Source organism: Malus sylvestris, chromosome 13 (genome assembly GCF_916048215.2).
Source record: "Malus sylvestris chromosome 13, drMalSylv7.2, whole genome shotgun sequence".
Classification (NCBI taxonomy): Eukaryota; Viridiplantae; Streptophyta; class Magnoliopsida; order Rosales; family Rosaceae; genus Malus; species Malus sylvestris.
The window spans coordinates 19,868,165-19,890,378 of NC_062272.1; the positions used below are offsets into that span (position 1 = coordinate 19,868,165).

The window sequence follows — 22,214 nt, forward strand, 5'->3', positions numbered from 1 at the left end:
CATTGTACCCCGGAGGAAAATCCATATATACCTCTTCTTCCAAGTGCCCATGAAGAAAAACATTTTTCACATCAAACTATTTCAGTGGCCAATTCAAATTTGCAACTAAAGAAATCAGAACTCATATTGTATTCATCTTCGCTATTGGAGAAAAAGTTTCTTGATAATCAACACCATAAGTTTGAGTATAACCTTTTGCTACTAACCTTGCTTTGTACATGTCTACCGATCCGTCTGCCTTGTACTTGATCGTAAAGACCAATCTACACCCAACCGGTTTCTTGCCTTTAGGTAGCTCCGTTACCTCCCATGTATCATTCTTGTGTAGTGCCATCATTTCTTCATCCATTGCAGCAACCCATTTAGGATCATTCAAGGTCTCCTCAACTCGAGTTGGTACTTGGATTGCTTCCACATTATTTAACCAGGCTTGGCGTTCCGGTGCAAGGTTCTTGCATGACATTGGATACTTTACTTTTCCTTTAGGAGAAAACCTATCAGGAGGAACACCACGATTTTGCCTTGGCGACAACTTATACGTACTTACATCATTATTTGGATTAGTTACATGAGCATCTGTAGTACTTACCTCAGGGACAATCAGAGTAGACACATTAGGCGACATTTCTTCCCCTGAAGTACTTGGTTCGGCAGTAGGCTGCTGGACTATTATAGCTTCCTTGGCAGTTTCTTGCTGAGAGACTGATGTCCCATTTTCATCTTTGTTGTCAACACATACTCCCCATGAACTACATATCACATCATCTAGTACCTCTAACCACCCAAGATCAACTTGATCACCACTAGTGTTCTCTCCCTGGTGATCTGAAGGTGATGGGATTGAAGAGTAAAAATACTCTGATTTAGAAAAAGTAACATCCATAGTCACATACATATGTCGAGTTTTAGGATGATAACACTTATACCTTTTCTGTTGGGAGACAAACCCAACAAAAACGCATTGAAGGGCACATGGATCCAATTTGCTACGATGAATCTTGTGAATATGAACATATGCAGGAACATGTTCCATCAATACTTGAAGAGGTGTACGAAATTCTACAACCTGAGACGGCATACAGTTAATCACATACACGACATAGGTAACGGCTTCAAGCCAAAAACGTTTGGGCACGGACCCACCAATAAGCAAGGCACGAGCAGTTTCCAAGATATGACGATTCTTTCTCTCAGCAACCCTATTCAGTTGCGAAGTATGCGGACAGGTAGTTTGATGAATAATTCCACGATCTTGTAGAAACCGGGATAACTCATAATTTATGTATTCTCGACCATTGTCAGAACACAAAACTTTAATATCAATGGAATATTGAGTTTTAATCATTTGTTGAAACAGACGAAACACATCACAAACCTCACTTTTATTTTTCAACATATACAACCACGTCATACGAGTGTAATCGTCCACAAAAGTAACAAACCACCTAATTCCCGAAGTAGTACTAACAGGGGAAGGCCCCCACACATCAGAGTGTACTAGTGCAAATGGAAAAGATCTTCTATTCATACTTGGAGGGAATGAAGCACGATGACTTTTAGCTAAAATACATACATCACATTTCAATTCTGAGTCTTCAATACCTCTGAACAAATTAGGTAATATATCTTTCAAATAACCAAACGATGCATGCCCCAAACGACAATGCAATAATAATACCTTTTGTAGAATACTATTATGTGATGAATGAACCAAATTAGCTCTTCCAGGAACCACGTCATCCACATAATATAGCCCCTCTCTCTTAGTGCCATGCCCAATGATCTCTTTTGTCTGAATATCCTTTAGCAAGCAAAATGAAGGATACATTACTACAACACAATCCAATTGTTCAGTGACTTGAGGTACATACAATAAGTGATGGGACAATGATGGAACCAATAAACAATTATGTCATGGAAGGAAGGGTGTAAGAGACATTGTTCCCGCTCTAACAACAGCAGCAGTAGTACCATTGGCAGTTGCAACACACTTTCTATGAGAATCTTTCATGGACTGAAACAAAGTTCTATCATACGTCATATGATCTGTTGCACCAGAATCCAAAATCCAACCGGTATTCATCATAGTAATAGTACATAAGAACTACTTGCAATAGAATATTCTCACGGCAATCACACCAATATCCAATTGTTACAGTAGACTCCACGGACAAAACTTGTAGATACTCAGCAAAACCAATATAATAACATACGGACAGTAGCAGCACGCCACTAAGAGCTTCTGTGATTGTTGATGCACGACACTAGAAAACCAGAAAGCAGAGCACATGGCAACAAATAAATTCAGACAACAGCCAATCCCATTTTTCCCTTTTTTTTTTAAATTATCAACACTAGCAGCAAATCCTCTTGTCCCTTTTATTTCTCTTTTGATCAACACGACACAATATATAGAATTCACACGTTGATAAAGGTAGCAAGGCCCCGTAGCAATTGCAGGCAACAATTGCTGATTGCAACAGCAGCAGAGCACGGCACGATGATACCAACAGTTACCCTTCTCGGCATAACACAATACACACACGGAGCAGCCTAACTTATTACTGCAAGAACGCAGAAATATGTTGAGACCACGCACAACAGAATAGCACACCCACGGGGATACTTCAGCACAACAATACTCCTACACGACACTATCACACACACACACACACACACACAACTTGACGTTCTGCAAGGGAATTGCGGGAAAAAAAAAAAAACAGTCGGCCATGAACAGCTGCGGAAGAAAAAAAATATTCTAGGGTTACGGCAATCTAGGCTCTGATACCAAATATAATTTTACAGGGTAACTTTTCTGTATTTCACAATTCTGAATAAAAGGTACATACAATCCTTGTTACAAAAGGAAACAAAATAAAGGACACAGTATCCTTCCTAAAACATGACTCTAATAATTACAAAATATTTACATTCATTTTTTCCCTAAATATCGACTTATTCCAATCTGAATAGCAACGGAGACTATCAATAAACATGATCAACTATGGGGATTAAAATCTACACTTGGTTTATCAAGTGTTCTTCGCCTCTTAACTCCATGGACATTCCATATGACTGGGATTGATTGACAAATCAGTTGAGGCCCTTGGAGCTGGGGTGGTAATTGTGATTGTCGTTGTTGAACCCCTTGATTAACCCAGGAGCCCGAGTCCAGTGATGGTCGTGGAGTAACGCACTCCACACACCTCACATGCGACTGGAATTGACAAACCGGTTGGAACTGGGGGTAGCAATTGTGATTGTTGATATTGAACCTGTTGACTAACCAAGTTGTCGCACCCTGAGTTTAGCGATGGTGGTGGTGCAGCGCATCTTCATTCGCCTTGACTGCTTGCAACAATGCATTAAAGTGTATTGTTGACCTTTTTCGTCATGGTTGTCCTATGAATGGTTTCATTCAGGTCTTGTTTCAAACTACCCATGTTTGATTCGACCGTCAAAGTCGGTGTAGGTGTAGTTACTCTAGGTTGGGATCTTGTGTTAACCAATGACTCAGTCATGTTTTGAGTTGAATTATGATTATAATTTGGCTCATAATAGCCAAAACTAGCACGAAAATGGTTGTGGAGTCCATTGTAAACCATATTACCCCATCACAGCTTGGTGATATTCATTTCCGGTGGAAAAATAGTTTGTACATATAAAACGAAAATCGTTTGCGTCCCATTGCTCATGCCAAAAGATGATCTCAAAATCGGTCTCAGCCACACATCCAAGAATTTCGGTATCTCTTGTCCTTCAAGTTTTATGGGTGTGCCAATTCGTGCCCTAGAGGCCGAGCGAGTAAAATTTGATTTGCCCTTTGTCTGGCTTCTTTCAAAATGATTGTGATCAAGAAAGGAACACGTCTCGGTTAAGGGTTCTCCATGATAAACCAGTCTCCCACAAGAACAAGGATGTTCTATCCTTCTCCGCTCAGGATGTTCATTCCTACTCCTATACAGATACTTGAGCAGCAGCCTAGTTCTAGTTTGTTTTGTAGTTTGTTTCCAATACTGCTTGTAATTACTGTATTCTACTACACGTCTACTTTGTACTGCTATATATGTCAATAATAATTGCCTCACTCATTCATTGAGTTGAGTTTCAGAAATCATATCTTTCACTCCATACCTTGGGTGCAAGGACTTTAGAACAGGTGATGTTCGTGAAAGTGAAGTGGAATGGTTATGGTGGTTGATAAGGTAAGCTGGGATGTATGTGAAAGTGATCACATCAACCCAAACGAACTGCTGGTAGAATGGATCGAATTGATAAGTAACTAAATTACAAAACTCCTATTGCAAGAAAATAAAATGGGAGAAAGTAAATTGCAAGGAAATAGGGATTGGAAGCTCCCTCAACTCAAACGACGCGCTCACTAGACTCGAACGCACGCTCACTCGACTCAAACGAAACGGCACTCACTCGACTCGAATTAGATGCGCACGCACTCGACTCGAATGAGATGCGCGCTCACTCGACTCAAATGCCACGCTCACTCGACCTGAACAGGGATGATAAATCTAGGTCCAAACAGGTTTAAACCAGATGTATGTTAGTACATTCTTTAAATGTTTAAACACCAAGGAAAAACTACAATGTATGGTTCCGGGATTTTAATTTCAGTTGAGTTCTCTACGATCGACGATTTGTGAAGGGAGAGAGCTGTGTGCTTTCCCTTCCCTGCCATTGCATATGCATCACTTAATCTGCCCCTAGAATTGAAGATTAGGAAACTTGAGTACAAATATTACAAAGCCTCACTCTCACAGTAAATTTCTCATGCAGAATTTCAAAGATGAAGCTTCGCTTTTAAGGTTTGTATTTGACCATGTTTCCATCAAGAATGGTAAGCCCCTAGTCGTGCTATTCTTTTAGTAAAAATAATCTTTTAGTAAAAATAATCGGATAAGACAGGATTGTTTTCTGATGGTTCATCAAATTGAGACAAACTGTTGAAATGAAATCACTTGCTCCAATTTTCATTTCTTGTAACGGGGTTCATCTATATTGTTATTTGAATGCGAGTATTTTAGTAGTCAATCCGAAAAGGAACTGTCTTCAGAAATATATGATACACCTCCAAATTAAAATGCCAAAATGAACAGCAGAAAAAGGTACTCCATTTGAAAAGCGCCTTTCTTCATTACACTTGGCGGCGCCTTACAATTTCCCCATGTCAGCATTTCGGGGTTTCTATACATATTAGACAGGATCATCTCAGCCATCAGAATCTGTCTCACGGAATGGTAGAGGAACTGTCTTCACTGCCCTGTACTTGCCAACATTATTTAGATGCTCATTCTCTAACCTGTTTGACCCAAAAATCTAACAAGTTGAGAAGCTTGTGATTTTATTTGTAGTGCTTGTATAGAAGAATATGACTCCGGAATTACCCTATTATTGGTCAAATATTTTGTTCAAAAATAATGTTGTACCTGTAAAAGTTCCAATGCCCTCGTCGGATAACCTCTAATGAAGCTAAGAGAAAGTCCAGCAATCGTGACTCAACATCCGGAATTCTATGAAATCCCATTACTGTTTCTACCCAAGCAACTCTTAGGACCGCATTCAAGGCCTGCATAAATTTGCACTGTCTGTTTGAGAATTTTGAATGAATGTGGTTTATGCTAAGGAGGCAATGAAAGTATAGGCCACATAAAGATTTAAATAAAAACTCACAATGGAAGCATAGTAGATGCTTTTGTTCTTCAGAATAAGTTCGTCTCTTAGCCATAAGTTCTTGGATTTGGGGTCGAAAAGCCCCCAGTCCATGACAAAGTCCCAGTATAACTGGTAGACTGTAGCCACCACAGAGGTGATCACTACTATATAAAACCATAGGTGGCTGTGCGGGTTGTTAGCATATGTAATCCTTGATCCGGCTGCCACCATGGCAGAAACATATTTTCCCATGTTAGCCAAATGGTTAACGTCACATTCATCAAACCATCGTCTTGCACACTTGAAGTTCATTGCATATGGAAAAGGTTACATGTTAGTTGGACTAGCTAAAAGAATTATGATTTTCACTGAACAGAAAAATAATGGGAGAGGTTGCATTACTTGCATGGCACGCCAGTAGTATGGCAAGAACGAGATAACATAAAGCAGCTCTCTAAATAGCTTTCCACTTCGGCAGGTTTCGTATTGGTGTGATCTGAAATTTCCAGCAAGAAAGTAACAAGCTGTGGATTCCATGTGTCTCAGCAATGGGATCTACAAGCATGAAGATCAAAGTTCATTACATAACAAGAGATGAAATGTTAAGAGTTATTTGCTTTTAGGACTTGGTTTACAGTGGCATAGGTTGTTTTTTTGTAACCGTTGAAGTATAATGTGATTACCTGGCTAGTAAGTTGATCAGCCATAAAAAAATCTACCATCAAAACCTGCATATTTTTCAAATGACAAAAACAAAAAGTATATTAATTATAATTTCAAAATATTGCTTAACATTCTGCATATTTGATGAGGAGATGAGAGAAGCAGTAAATGTACCTTATAAAGTGGTGAGCAGACTATGTTACGAATTACTCTGATGAAGCAGTAACGAGTTGGTCGATATAAGATGTCTAACGGGCATACAAGCAGTGCAACAGCAAACTGGAAAATTCAATTGAAGATTAGCACAATGTTTCTTGATATATGTCTCAATTTTCTTAGTTACTTTGTTTTAAAGCCTGAGTTTTGATTATTATGTTTTATACAAGTTACTCAAGTCCAAGCCATCTTCCTAACAAGACCTTGATTAAGGCAATGAAACTAACCAGAAGGAAAACTCCAGGAATGGCATCAACTTGGCTAGGTAAGAAGTTTTTTGCCCTTAATATAAGGTGCACAACCATGGCAGCAACCACAGTTGTCATGAAGGTTGTGCATACGAGGAAGGCGTCGCGATACTTTAGGGCCGTGCTTGGTTGGAATTCAAATATAAAGTTGTAATTGATTCTTGTACTCTTCCACATGAATAGGTTGCACCCATACATAAACAAGTGCAGGCTGAGTAAGGCAAAAACACTGCACAAATTCACACCCTTAATTAGAGAAATGCAGACAATAATAAATACATAGCTGCAGCCCCCATCCTACACTTTGCAAACCAACAAAGGATTGGTGACTGAGAATTAAAGGTTTCGAACCCAACACGTCCTATAACTAAAGCTTAAATACCTTAGTATAAAATTAAAAGACACCGAAAGTTTAAGTTTAAGAAATGAGCCAGTAAGCTAAGAAATTTCACGTAGTTAAGCTTAAAAACTTCATTATCTAGCCACTAACATGAAGTTAGGGATATATTCGCTTAAATTAGTGTATTCAAGTGACTGACTATACAAGTGATTCTCATACTCTCACCTCTGTTGGTGATATTGTCCACAGTATGGTTTACAATTTTAGTGCAAATAGTTTAATTTTAGATCATAGTAGAAACTATTGCTATTTTATGATACGATTTATATATGTTATCATTTTATATAGTACATGCGTAAAAAAAATTAGGGCTAATTAATATAGATTGGGACCAAAAGCCACTTATTAGGACAATTTAGTAGTATTATTCTTTACTTGTAAGTAAGATGTTTTAAGTTCGAATCTTGTAAATGATGAGTCTGATATCAATTTGTTTTCTCCCTCCTATGTGTAAATATATAACTTTAAAAATATATATATATAGGATGAAGAGTGCACCTGAAAACAGGGTAGACAGTTTCCATGTAATCTCTTTCTGTGCTAGGAGAGAATATACCAGACAAGTGCGCTAAAATTGCATACACACTAAACAATGATACAAAACAACCTGTAAACAAACCTGCATCCACATAACAAAAAACGACCATACTTTATTAAAAGATTGAGACCACAATCAGACCAAACAAAAAACTCATACAACAATCGGGCTCCTGATTTGTGGGGCACCAAGTAAATTTTTGGTGGCCACCATTCATTCAATTAAATATTGAGCAATCCCACTATCAGGATTAGTGGCAAGTAAAAGCTTTATACGATACGATGCAGATTAATGCGGTTCATGTTGGCCCCCAGGACTAATCATGCATCATATTGCATTGTATAAGCGATGTTTCTGTCATTAAACTTTTGCGCCATTTGGTGAAAATGCCCTTTATGGCACAATAGTTAAATAGTCATTGGACTAGCATTATATAGTGACCTTCCTTATATTATATGAAGCTGTATTTGACACTTTAAAACAGCCATTATGTATTTTAAATTTATAAATATATATGGACTTTTGTATAAAGCACATATTTGGATTGCCAGCCAGTAATAACCTCAGTAATATTTACATGTATGCAGCTCTTATTAATTATTTGTGTGTGTGTGTGTGTTACAGAGAGAGAGAGAGAGAGAGAGAGAGAGAGAGAGAGAGATTACCAACAAAAAAGGTGACCGTATGAGAATCTTTGTTTTGTTGTGGCCTCAAAAACTTCATTGCCTTTTTCTTGTCATTACTGGCGAAGTGCTTTGTGAATATGGACTCCACTTCGTCCATTAGTCTAACAACCTTTTCATACCATATATAACAATACACACAAGCCCAGTCAGAAAACCATTGAAACTTTCTCCAACACTAGTTATAAGAATTAAAAAATAGCACTAGAATATTTTGAATTCCGTAGTAAATCTTCTTTTATTAAATTATTATTTGACATGATAACATGGACTGTAGACGGCAATAACAAGTCAAACCTCTCCACTCAAAAACTAAGTACTACAACTAATACAAAATAATGATCATGGTCATTATACAAAACAACGGAAAAAGAAATGAAAATCATGGTAACTAGAGCAGATTCAAGCACCAAGCATGTGCATATTAGTTAGATTAGGGTTGCAGCTAGGGCATCAGACTGGTTACCTTATCAGAACTAATGAAATGTGATATCTTCACTGCTTTCAGATAACTTTCTGATGCCTGCTGGTTTGATACCTATACATGGAAAAACTTAGTTGCTCCAAGTTATTACGTACACCAATAGTGGATGTGGTAAATGTGTATAAAGCAACAATAAGATCGACAGAATTTGGAGAAACAAAACTTGATACAGCACTGTTATACACCTAATCAAATATGCATGACTCATGACCTGTATAACCACCTAAAAGTAAAATCCCTAATAAAATCTATGCAGCTTAATCATACTATCCTATCATGGCTCACGAAGTAGAGATATTTTTATTTGCTAATTAAATGAGGCTGAAAAAAATGGTAGAATATCAAAATATATCTTAATTTAATATCTAATCTAACAAATTTATCGTTTGACAAAAAACAAATTAATGTATATCTTACCTTGTCGAATTTCTTTAGGATCTTTGTAAAAGCTACCATATTTAGTGAGCTGCAGAAGTTACAAATTTGTTTAGATACTTAATCAAGTGCTTAAAGAAAACATACTCAAAACTACAATCATTAGTTAAGCTAAATGATGCGTAGATCCAGTGTTACACTGCACAATTAAGTAGTCACTATTAAGACAGTGTTTGATTCCTTCCACTTCTCTATTTTAGAAAGAAAACTATTAATTAGTAAATAGTATCACCACCTTGATAATTTTCATATGCATGTGTATTCACCCAGTGCCCGCATTAGCAGCACAATAAAAGGGTCATTTGTTATATACCTTTCAGAAACTGTTGCTAATGCTTTGCTACTTGATGATACAAATGCTCAAGTCAAAGTGAAGGATTCTGCAAAGATCCCGTCTACGTGCTTAAACATGTATATAAACCAAATTCTATACGTATACTTTAAAAATAAAAATAACAGAAAATGTGGTCCAAATTAACGAGGACGCCATTCGTTTCTAACAAACTAGATTTAAGCCACATAATTGACCGCCTTGCTGACTGTTCCTGTAATCGACACGACACCATCTTATTACGTGGTTTATTTCTATTGTTGTTCAGAGAATCAGAAAATATATTCCAAATGTCTCAGACATTGGTTTGATTCCTTTTAACTGAGTCTGAAACAGTAAATTTAGCTGAATCACACCAAATTTAATATTTAAGCTTTTTTTTATCCCTAGCTTGTAAATCAAAGTAATTGTTATAAAAAGAAAGAGATAGAACCTGTAAGTTTTAAGCAAACCAAGACCTCTGTAGAGCTCTACAAAAGCCCCTCTAATCATCTTTTCAGCACACTGTATCTTCTTTCGATTGATGAACTCTCCAGGGCCATCCTTTTTAGGATTGTTCACTAAATCTTCCCAAAGCATTGATGTAACAGCTGTGATAGTTCTTGTCGGTGTTGTGTTTGGAATATCAATCCTCATGGCCGTTTTAGGTTTTCCTTTCTTGGTCTTACCCCCAGTTGTCGTGTTAATAAAGTTAATGCCATTTCTTTCTAATGCTGCAATTGCTTCACTCGTTTGCGTTATTTCTGTAGGGGCCGTATTCGATTCCGCCAAGCTCTCTGAATCAAGGTCGATTAATAGTAATTAATGCATGGCTTCATAATTTTTTAATTTTGAAAAATTCTTTACAACCCAATTCTTTTCTCAACTCTCTCGCATCATATAGGACTTATTGAACATGTAACATTATTATGTTTGGCATGTATGTCCTATGTACGTTCTTGATTGTTCTTAATGAAGTTTCATTGGATTAAAAAAAGGAGGACCATGCATGTAAGACTCACCCTATACAAAAAAAGTTATTAGGTCATACACCATCATCTCTCAGTTCTATCACGACTAATAATGCTACTAAGACTAATATTTGGTATTTTTTTGGTTGATATGATTCTTTTGATAAACTCCCTACTTCTTCAACAGCATTTTTTTATTCAGTTTAATAGTTTTTATCTAGAGCTTATATTATTCTTAGCAAATTTATAGTGGAACATGGAAAATATTTGAGACAGAACAGAAAGAGTAAATTTTGATATATTTTCTTTATGCCTTTCTCAAAAAAGAGAAAAGTTGATGACAATAGCGTTAAGGATTTGGATTTGTCCAGAATTTATCTTCCTCCAGCTGTGATAGATAGATATTAGATAGGTGCACTAACGATTAGACTTGCGACTTGAAAGCCAAAGTGCCATAAAGACCACGAAAACTCCCATACGTTTAGTATACCATATAAAGTGGTTTATTTGCATATGTATATCCATTAAACCTACAAAGTTGACAATTTATCACTTGCAAATGTGAAAGAGGATTGAGAATGCAAGCAATACTTGCAAGAAAGAAATGTGACCTCACGTGGCACTACTAGAAATTTGAGTACAGCCATGGATTTTGTGGCCACTGATCCTTAATTAACAGCTAATTTTCTTTTGCTAAACCACAAATAAAGACCCAAGTTAATTATTAAGGCACTGGCCTAAAGAGTCCATATCACCATGAAGAGAGCGGGGTAGAATTTATTTTTGGTTTGATCCAAATGTAAAACGACCCAAATTTTTTCCCTTTATGGGCATTATTAGGTGCTCCATGGCCTTGTCATAATCTAAAAAGCAACACTAAATGGTTTATTTTCTATATCTCTTTTGTTGCACATGAACAGTCTCGAAATTTCCATGTGTTTCCACCGACCTCATCATGTGGAAGTCCATGTAAGAAAAACTCTGTTAATTTGGCCAGAAGTATAATATCAACACAGAAAACATAAGCAGATGTCCTATTTCGAAACAAGAGGCTTACCGGTACTGAAGTTGGAATTCCGGGGAGAAGAAGACCATGAGCTGGGAACACTCGGGATGTTGGATTTTGATCCATAATTCTTCCACCGCCGGTCATTGAGAATTTGCTTGAGGTCCAGCAAAATCTGTAGCTGTTTGTTCAAAATATTTCCTCTCTCAAGAAACTCACTCTCTTTCGTCTTGTAAAATTGGTTCACTTTGTTAAGTTCTTCATCTAGTGCCTCAAAAAACACCCTCACCTACATAAATACCAACCCAACACATTAAATATTGCCCTAGTTAAAATGTTTCAATAAATAAAAAATTAACTAACTAGTCACCTTAATTACTTTGGATTGGTTAATTATTTAGTGGTAAAATTTGTACCAATATTTGTTAATACCTCATCCTCCGATGAAAACAACTGAGCAAGCTCTGTCTCATAAATTTCTTCTTCATCACCATCCTCCATGATTTTACTTTTCACCTGTGCAACAGAAAAAGATCCATATTAATTTATGGGACTGCTGTCTTTGTTTTTTAGTGTCTTTTTCATGTTGGTTTTGGATTTACTTTCACATGGTCACGATGGTTTCGTGATATGAGTCTGTCTACAACTACAACCGTTCCATAGTTTGCTTTCGTGGGAAAGATCGAAACCCTCAAAAAAGTCGTGTAAGAAGACCAAAAGAAGGGGCACTATACTTGCTGGACTCTGAAACATTTTCTGACATTTCCGGCCACTTTATTAACGTTTTGTACAAATTATAATGTACGCCGATCATTGAATCTGTTAACTACAAAAAAAGGGAAACCTAGTTCATGGAAAAGAAAAAGAGCATGTATTTGATGAGAAAAAAGATTAAAGAAACCACTGTATATAAGTCATCCCCGTAGTCCAATAGCTAATGTTCATTTTAGAAAGACCCACTTTTATGCGTTAAAGAAAGGAAGTTATTGTTTGGTTACTCAATATTAATTTACAGAATATTGTTTGAACAGGTGGTGATACGTACACTAAATTTGTGCCTCCAAATGATATGACACATTCTACACCATATAAATTTTAATTATAATTATTAATCGATTTCAACTAGAATTAAAGTACAAATTTATTTGATGACACACCATTTAGTGCACGAATTTAATGTGTCCAACATTATTCTTGTACGACGCACAAATTTGATACCAATATTATATATATATATATATATATATATATATATATATATATATATTTTAAAAGAAAAACCTTGTGGTGTTGATTTTGTAAAAGGGTCTTTGGAAAGAGGCCTCTAGCCGCCGCACTAATCGAAGCCAATATTATTTCCATTGTGCCATGCACACATATCATGCATATTTCCAAGGGCGAGAAACCGAAGCATCTATATATTTATATACCCTAAAACATTCACGGCACCGGCACTAAAATAAAGCTTTGGTGCTTGTGTCACTAAAGTGGATGTTATGGCTGACAGAGTGTTTAAGGGACGTAACTTTAACACAGAGTGAAAGGGACGAGGAATGAAGAAGATTTTAAGCAGAGGTATCGGAGGATCGGTTTAGGAATCAGAGTTTTGGAAACACAACCCAAAACCTTTAGCCTGAAAATGACGTGATCACTGGAGTGTTTTGCAGGTCTGAACACAACCCACAAAGAAAGACAAAATCCAAAACACATCAACTTTATTTTTATTGGGGAACAAATGAAAAGAAGGAAAGAAAGTTAAGTTAACCAAGTTTTTGGAGTAGTTTGTTCCTTTTAGATTTGTAAACTTGTTAACAATTGCCTGAAACTCGCCTGAAAATCCAAAGTAGGCAAAACCCTTTCCTAGCAACCACATATAAACCTTTAAAAAAAATAAAAGCTCATTGAAAATTAATATGTTAATAGATATATAACTATTGACATGTTCTATTCGTGTGCATTAATTGATTACCTGAATTATCTCCGTTTTGTTATCGAAATTGAACAACATGTCACTAATTCTTTTGGTGACAAAGCGAACTGGATCGAAAATGGAGACACCAAAATCTCCGGCTGCGTCTGAGGGTTGTTTGGGGACTCTTGAAAGCTTGATCTTCTTAACTTGTTTCTTGAGTAGCCAGTAGTTGACGAAAGCACCCTTCCATTCTGGTATAAGCTGAGCTTCAAGCTCCTTTGAGAACTTCACCATTTTTGTTATGTGTGTGTGTGTGAAGGAAAAAGGAGGAGAAGAGAGGAGAGCTTATTAAGAAGTAGGCAAGATGTATTATAGAGAAATGAAAGTGGTTTATATATATATATATATACAGAGAGAGAGAGAGAGAGAGAGAGAGAGACGTATAGTAAGAGTTGAATGATTTGCTTTTGGGACAAAAAATTTATCCAATAAAAGACAAATTTAATTGCATCAATAAACATATATATATATTGCTATTGACCGGAAATAAAAAACAAAGATATATTGCGTATTCTCACATTAGTACCTAACACAATTCACCTGTATTACATATTGTACCAGTTTTATGTATGAAAAGTTAAACAGAGTTATTGCTCTCGTTTTATTAATTATAGGGAAAATTAGGTTCACATCATTTTTTTTGTTACTCCATTGATTAAAATCCTATTCATTTTCAATTTTTGATCAAGGTCCTTAGGTATTAATAACATCATTAATTATTTGAATAATAAATATTTTTATTTTTAAATATATTCCTTTAATGTTAAAAATGTTACAATTAGTATATTTATATTTATGGCTAAATTTTTTATCATATATTTTTATTTTTTGGTACCTATTTTTAATTTGCAAATATTTTTTAATTTGTACCCATATATTAGTTTCTTTTTGTGCCCATATTTTTTAAAGTTTTATTTGTGTTTGTACTCATGTGTATACCATCACGTGACATTGTATATTTAATTAATGATAGAAAAATTGACACACCCCGACCTGGAAAGGTCGAAGCATGCTGGCCATCACCGTGAGGTGACGTAACCATAAGGGTAAGTGATGCAAAAAGGGAATAAAATTAAAACTAATTAAAACTAAACGGTGAAAGAGTGCGCAATTTGTGGGTTGAACCCACTACAATTATTCAGAGTGTAATAGACAGTGAGACTACGAAAGAGTAGTCAAAGCAACCAAAGTACACTTATTATATAATAGTGATAAGTTCGTACGTCTAAACAGAAGGAAATGTCAGAACTGCCGTGATTCCTCAAGTGCCACAGAGAGTACAGCTATCTAAGTCCTGGAGGGGCGAAAATCAAAGTTGAGTGGGTCAGCAAAACAATGCTTATAAGAAAACCTTTATCTTTGAATATACTAACCCCTCGCTGTAAAACAAGTATAGTTTTTTGAAAACATACTACGTAAGTATGAAATCCAATATATCAGCCATATAACCATAAATATGCCAAGTAAATGATGTACCATATGCCACAATAATAATCATGTGATAAGCAAGTATAACTAAGTGCTCATCCATCTAAGCTGACACACAAGTTCGAACAGATGGTTTCTGACACGAACAGGACTGGGTGTAATCAATATGCTCTAGTACTACGATCACGTGAAAACTGGTGCAAAAGCACATCACATAAAAGTCGGATTGCCAAATGTAATCTACCTGACAAGACTGGCACCTAAACTTGGATCCAAGGTGAGTGAACGGTGTGGATGTGTACATACACGTGAAGGACTAGTCCTGGCCTTGGGGCGAGTACTAATATCGGGTGTAGCAAGATGAGCATGTATACAAGTACATATGAATACCATGACAGTAATATCACAACCATATAGCAGCATTTATCACAATTTATATCACAATAATGATACTAGGCAAGATAGGCGTAAAAGTGAAGTAAATACGCATTTATGGAAACTATAAATACATATAGGTATAAAACAACTGCCAACTCACAAGTACGTCGCTGGCTCGTAGCCCCCGAGCCTAGCTTGGCCTCGAAAATCCTCGGAATAAGTTTCCCCTATATGTGAAATAACTAAATAACATTAATTAAAGCACATAACGGAAACCTAGGGTGTAAATATATGAAATTGATCTACTCGACGACACAAACACACACGTGTCAACAACGCGCTAGCCTAAGGCCTGACGTGCCCCCATGCGCCACCCAAAGTGGCTGCCCACGTGCGCCCACGCGCCCCTGTGTGTACACTGTACTTGCCTTCTTTGCGAAAATCTGCAATTTTGCAGATTATTGGGCCAACTTCCAAAGCCCCTAACGAGCTCAATTCTCAACCAAATTCACTTCTACAAAAGCCAAATTAAAGCTAGGAATGTGATCTACCAATCCCAATTTACTGAAAGTTTGAATATAGTCCGTGTTCTTCAGAAATTTGGCCTGAAAGTGGCCAAACGACCATGGCTGAAATTTTCCAGAAAACTAAAATTTTCTTCCTAACTTCCAGAGTTGATTTCTAACTTGTTACTTAACCAAACTCAGTGATTCAAAAGCCATTTTGAAGTTAGGAATGTAGAGAACAAGTTTGTACCTAGAAGAAGTCCAGTTGTGGTCGAGGTTGACAAGAAAAATGGTTTGAAAGTGACCAAATGGCCACGGTTCTTGAGTGAAAAATGGCAGGTTCTCCTTTTTCTTGAGTTTCTGTGTAAAACCACACGTTCAAAACACAAACAAAGGATCAATAACAACCCATCGAAGTGAAATGAAGGTTCTAAGGGTTTCTCAAGGCTTACCTAAGCCATGCATGGCTTGAAAATCGATATGTCGAACCCGCCGAGTCGACCTTCCGAGCTGGTGAGTCAAAACTCGTCCACACTAGATTTCAAGGACATGGTTATGATCGTGGGACTGAGATGATCACAATGGTGTAGTTGGTTTGTCATGTTTGTGAGTTTTGGTATGTTTTGTGAAGGTTGCAGAGATGAAGAAGAAGAAAAAGAAATGTGGCGTGGGAGAGGGAGAAGAGAGAGAGAGATGCTTTTCTGATTGAGGGAACAGAAAATAAAGAAGGGATGGGATAGGTGATAGTGAATAATGAAGGGGGAAGTGCACGAAATGGGTTTAAAAGGAATATAAGGATAGGGTTTTAGATTTCCTACAGTAAAAGGAAATCGAAATCTATCCGAAGTAGATATTTTTACACTTTAAAATCTACGTCTACTCGTACTAGCGTGTACAATTTAAATGCGATAGGGAGAAATAAAATGGAAAGCGATAAGAATAAGTCCATGTCACTTGCCAATAAGGGCATAATCGTCAATACACATACTCGGGGAGAAATTACATAGGAAAATTAGGGACGGGTCGTCACATTCTACCCCCTTATAAAAATTTCGTCCATAAAATTTCAATACTAACTACTATCAAAGCCATAAAATAGACGTGGATATATATCTCGCATACGCTCTTCTGCCTCCCAAGTGGCTTCCTCTACTGAGTGGTTCTTCCACAAAACCTTCACCATCCGTACGGTCTTGTTCCTAAGAACCTTATCCTTCCAATCAAGGATAGTCACTAGAACCTCGTCATAGGTCAAATTTGGATTGATCTCCAGAGGCTGATGAGGGATTACGTGTGACGGATCAGAAACGTACCTTCGTAGCATCGATACATGAAACACATTGTGCACTCTCACCAACTCTGGTGGCAAGGCAAGTCGATAAACAACTTCACCGACTCGTTCAACGATCTAGTACGGTCCGATGTACCTAGGGTTGAGTTTCCCTTTCTTTTCGAATTGCACAACACCTTTCCACGGCGATAACTTCAAGAATACCCAATCACCAACCTTATAAACTCTGTCGGTAGAATGTCTGTCGACGATACTCTTCTCTCGATCTTGGGCCGCTTTCAGGTTAGCCTTTATCACCTGAATGTTCTGTGTCGTCTCCTCCACGATCTCAGGGCCCACTAAAACTCGTTCGCTAACCTGGACCAACAAAGTGGAGTACGGCAGGGTTTCCCATACAACGCTTCAAATGATGCCATACCAATACTAGAATGGAAGCTGTTGTTGTACGCAAACTCTATCAACGGTAAGCGCTTGTGCCAAGCGTCTCCAAACTGTAGAACTGACGATCTCAACATATCTTCCAAAGTCTAGATAGTTCTTTCTGACTGCCCATCTGTTTGGGGATGATAGGCGGTGCTGTAGAGTAATCTCGATCCCAAAGCTTCCTGAAAAGCTACCCAGAATTTTGAAGTGAGTCTGGGATCCCGGTCAGAAATGATACTAACTGGGACTCCGTGGTACCTAACCACTTCAGAGACGAACCGTTCGGCCAACTGATTCAACGAGTAATTCTCACGAACGGGTATGAAGTGCGCTGACTTGGTAAGTCGATCAACTACTACCTAGATACCATCTAACCGTTTCGAGTACGAGATAACTTGTACACGAAATCCATCGTAATATCTTCCCATTTCCACTGAGGTATCGGGAGTGGTTGCAGCAATCCAAACGGTTTTTTCCTTTCTACCTTAATCTTCTTGCAAATTACACAACGACTAACATACTCTGCAATCTCTCTTTTCATACCTGGCCAATAATAGAAGTGTCGGATGGTATGATACATCTTGGTGCTCCCTGGATGCATCGCATAAGCAGAGATACGCGTTTCATCCAATATGTCTTTCTTTAATTCCTCAACATTCGATACAAACATCTGATCACCTTACATAAGCATGCCGTCAGGATCTCTAATCTAGAGGTCATTCTTTTTCCCGTCTAACACTGCCTTTATCAATTCCTGAGATTCTGTATCATTCCTTTGGGGTTTGAGAACACGATCCAACATAACCGGTTTGACCTGAAAACTGGCAATTAGGGCCCCCCGACGACCCTCTTTCAATGCTACTTCAGTAGATCTTAGGTCAATCGAAAGAGGAATGCGGCTAGCATAAAGAGCATTAAGTTGGTCATGAGACTTACTACTAAGAGCATCAGCTACTGAATTAGCACGACCTGGGTGATACTTAATGGTGCAGTCATAATCACTGAGTAACTCTACCCACCTTCACTGCCAAAGATTGAGGTTCGGCTAATTGAAGATGTACTTAAGGCTCTTATGATCAGTGAAGATCTTACACTTTTCCCCATAAAGATAGTGCCTCCAAATTTTCAAAGCAAAGATTATCGCTGTCAACTCGAGGTCGTGAGTAAGATAATTCTTCTCATGGGGCTTTAACTGTCATGATGCATAAGCAATCACTTTATAATGCTGCCTTAACACACAACCAAGACCATTCAGAGACGCATCACTGTAGATCTCGAAGTTCCCACCATCATCGGGAAGTGCTAAAATAGGTGCATGAGTGAGAAGATACTTCTACTGCTGGAAATTCTGTTCACACTCACTACTCCACACAAAAAGGAACATCTTTTCTAGTCAATTTTGTCAGAGGTAGTGCTATGGTCGAAAAGTCTTTCACGAAGCGTCGATAATAACCAGCAAGACCAAGAAAGCTTCGAACTTCCGTAACTGTTCGAGGTTGTTCCCAATTTTCCACAACTGTTATTTTCTGAGGATCCACAAGCATACCCTGAGCTGATACCATGTGCCTTAAAAATGACACTTGATCCAGCCAAAACTGACATTTACTAAACTTACATACAACCGATTTGCCTTTAATGTCTTTAGAACCAAACGCAGATGCCTGGCATGATCAGTTTCATTCTTAGAATACACCAAAATGTCATCTATGAAAACAATGACGAACCTGTCGAGATATAGATGGAATATTCGATTCATCAGGTTCATGAAAGATGGTGGTGCATTAGTCAATCCAAATGGCATCATTAGGAACTCGTAAACTATATCGAGTTCTGAAAGCTGTCTTCGGAACGTCGTCGCTTATGGTCTTCAATTGGTAGTAACCAGACCTCAGATCAATCTTCGAGAACACGCAAGTACCTTTGAGCTGATCAAAGAGGTCATCAATACGAGGTAACGGATAACAGTTTTTAATCGTCACCCAATTTAACTGCCTGAAATCGATGCATAACCTCAAGGTTCCATCTTTCTTCCGTACAAATAAAACTGGAGCTCCCCACGGGGAAGTACTTGCCTGAATGAAACCCTTATCAACCAACTCTTGCAACTAAGTTTTAAGTTCTCTCAACTCTGCAGGAGCCATACGGTAAGGTGTAAGAGAAATAGGATTAGTACATGGAAGTAGATCGATGGTGAACTCCACTTCACAATCTGGGGGTAAGCCAGGTAATTCTTTAGGAAAAACATCGGGAAAATGTCTAACTACTCTAACGTCTTCTACAGATGCAGTAGTCTCCTTCGCTAGCACAACATGAGCTAAGTAACCTTGACAACCTCTACTCAACAGTCGTCTCGCCCTTATGGTAGTCATAACTCCATGCTTTAGACCACCACGTTCACCGATAAACGTGACAGTAGGCATGCCCGGTCGGTGAAAAGTAACAAGTTTCTCATAACAGTCCAACCTGGCATGATTGCAGTGTAACCAATCCATGCCTAAGATAACGTCAAAATCAATGATATCCAAAGGAACAAGATTAGCCGACATGACTACATCTTCGATAAGGATGGGACATCCTTGATATTCCCAACTAACATAACAGATTTCACCCCTAGGCATCAAGAAATCCAACGCGTAGTCGAGTGAAGTAGGATGTGGTTGAGTCGTTGGAGCAAACTTATGGGAAATAACTGAATGTGTAGCACCAGAATCAATTAAAACTTTAGCAAAATGGCCTAGAACATTCAACGTACCCATGATCAAGTCCGGATTAACCGAAGCATCCCGAAGGGTGATGTTGTTAACTCTTCCCTGCACTTGCTGTCTGCCTCCACGACCTCTGTTTGCTTGAACCTGATTACCTCGGCCCTGCTGGGGTGGAATTGCCTGCCTGCCTGAACCTCCACTGCTAGACGCTACGTTTAGGTTCTGATACTGCCCTCCAGTATACATCTGTACTCCGCCGCCTTGATACGGCGTATAATCTCCCTGGAACTGTGGATAACCTCCATGAGTCTGCTGATAGCCTCTATGGTAGCAGGGAACCTCAGGTGTATACTGGTATGGTCCTCCCTGATTCGGGACTACACCCCCTTGGTAGTGGAAGGCTCCACTGTAGCCTAACTGCTGACGGTTACCAGGTGCTGGAAGCTGCTGTAGGGGGACTGCTGGTGGCAGATTAACAGGTTGATTCTTCTAATTCTGAGGACAATTATAAGCCATATGCCCTGTTTGTCCGCAAGTGAAACATCCTCTGCTTCCCTTCTTACACTCGCTATAGTGACGGGTGTTACACCTGCGACAAAACTGAACACCTAAACTGCTGAAGTTTCCTTGGTTCTAAAAACGAGAACCACCAGTGGACCTGCCTCCTCTCTGAGGTGTACCGGAGTTAGAACCCCTGCTCGAGGATCCATAGCTATTTCCACTTTTTTTTTAATTCTGAGCCCTTCTTGGGCCAATAGATGATCACCCCCCATTATTGTACCTCTGGACATTCCCGCCAACACCCTCATTCTCATCATCAGGAGCATTATTAGAATCTTCAATTCGAAGCAAGACCTCAAAGAACTCCTAGTAAGTAGCACAAGGAATAGCAGTTGCTATATTGTGCCATTTCTTGCAAGTTCCCCTCTTAAACAAACGAAGCATCTTCCGGGGATTAGCAACAGTCTCGGGGCAATAACGGGATAAGTGAGTAAACCTTCAATGATACTCAATGGCTGACATATCGCCCTGCCTCAGGTCTATGAACTCATTCTTCTTACTATCCACATACTGAGGAGGAATAAATCTGGTCTTAAATAATTGTTTGAAAACATCCCAATCTGCAACATCCGTATAAGATAAGGATTTCTTCTCAAGATCCCACCAAGATTCTGCTCCCAATCGAAAGAACTAGGTCGCAGTCTCAACCCATCTCTCTAGGGAAAGATTACCCTACCTGTGCATAACTCGAAAAGTCTTCTCCACATGATCGAACCATATCTCTGACTTCTCCGGTCCCTCATTACCATAGAAATCGTTAATCTTCAGGCGGGATACAATATCTAGAGTATTCCTCGGGGTAGGACGAAGTGAAGACTGAATAGCAGTGGCAATAATGTCACCAAATTACCTAAAGTCTGAAAAGTTATTCTTCGCTGGAGAACGTGGCTCTCTACGAGGTGGCATGGTTCTGACATAACAAAACTATAGTTAAAACACACTAGGAAGTGCAGGATTGTCTAAACCTATGCTCTGATACCAAGCTGACACACCCCGACCTAGAAAGGTCAAAGCATGCTGGCCGTCACCGTGAAGTGACGTAACCATAAGGGTAAGTGATGCAAAAAGGGAATAAAATTAAAACTAATTAGAACTAAATAGTGAAAGAGTGCGCATTTCGTGGGTTGAACCCACTACAATTATTCAAAGCGTAATAGACAGTGAGACTACGAAAGAGTAGTCAAAGCAACCAAAGTACACTTATTACATAATAATGATAAGTTCGTACATCTAAACAGAAGGAAATGTCAGAACTGCCGTGATTCCTCGAGTGCCATAGAGAGTACATCTATCTAAGTCCTAAAGGGGCGAAAAACAAAGTTAAGT

The 22,214-nt window shown here is 38.3% G+C and overlaps 1 protein-coding gene and 1 long non-coding RNA gene across 2 annotated transcripts; both read right to left on the reverse strand.

The window, feature by feature from the left end:
• Nucleotides 1-4,961: 4,961 nt before the first annotated feature.
• LOC126596430 (phosphate transporter PHO1-like) lies at nucleotides 4,962-13,901 on the reverse strand. The gene is made up of 15 exons (XM_050263019.1): nucleotides 13,594-13,901; nucleotides 12,057-12,140; nucleotides 11,676-11,913; nucleotides 10,102-10,444; nucleotides 9,320-9,368; nucleotides 8,885-8,956; nucleotides 8,401-8,530; nucleotides 7,696-7,816; nucleotides 6,777-7,026; nucleotides 6,508-6,612; nucleotides 6,354-6,398; nucleotides 6,073-6,225; nucleotides 5,689-5,970; nucleotides 5,445-5,584; nucleotides 4,962-5,317 (listed from the first exon to the last, which is right to left on the reverse strand). Exons 1-15 carry the CDS (start codon nucleotides 13,828-13,830, stop codon nucleotides 5,227-5,229), a joined length of 2,340 nt encoding a protein of 779 aa, XP_050118976.1. The 5' UTR covers nucleotides 13,831-13,901; the 3' UTR covers nucleotides 4,962-5,226.
• Nucleotides 13,902-15,561: 1,660 nt separating this feature from the next.
• On the reverse strand, nucleotides 15,562-16,498 carry LOC126596434 (uncharacterized). The gene is made up of 3 exons (XR_007613963.1): nucleotides 16,361-16,498; nucleotides 16,159-16,268; nucleotides 15,562-15,629 (listed from the first exon to the last, which is right to left on the reverse strand). It is a non-coding gene; the product is annotated as an uncharacterized LOC126596434 (long non-coding RNA).
• Between the last annotated feature and the right edge of the window lie 5,716 nt (nucleotides 16,499-22,214).

What these genes read in the sequence shown, in the direction of transcription:
- LOC126596430 (XM_050263019.1), bottom strand. Translation starts at nt 13,830, where the DNA reads ATGGTGAAGTTCTCAAAGGAGCTTGAAGCTCAGCTTATACCAGAATGG. An exon ending in ACAAAACGGAGATAATTCAG is followed by an intron (nt 12,141 to 13,593) that starts GTAATCAATTAA and finishes TCTGTTGCACAG; the next exon opens with GTGAAAAGTAAAATCATGGA. An exon ending in TGTTTTCATCGGAGGATGAG is followed by an intron (nt 11,914 to 12,056) that starts GTATTAACAAAT and finishes GTATTTATGTAG; the next exon opens with GTGAGGGTGTTTTTTGAGGC.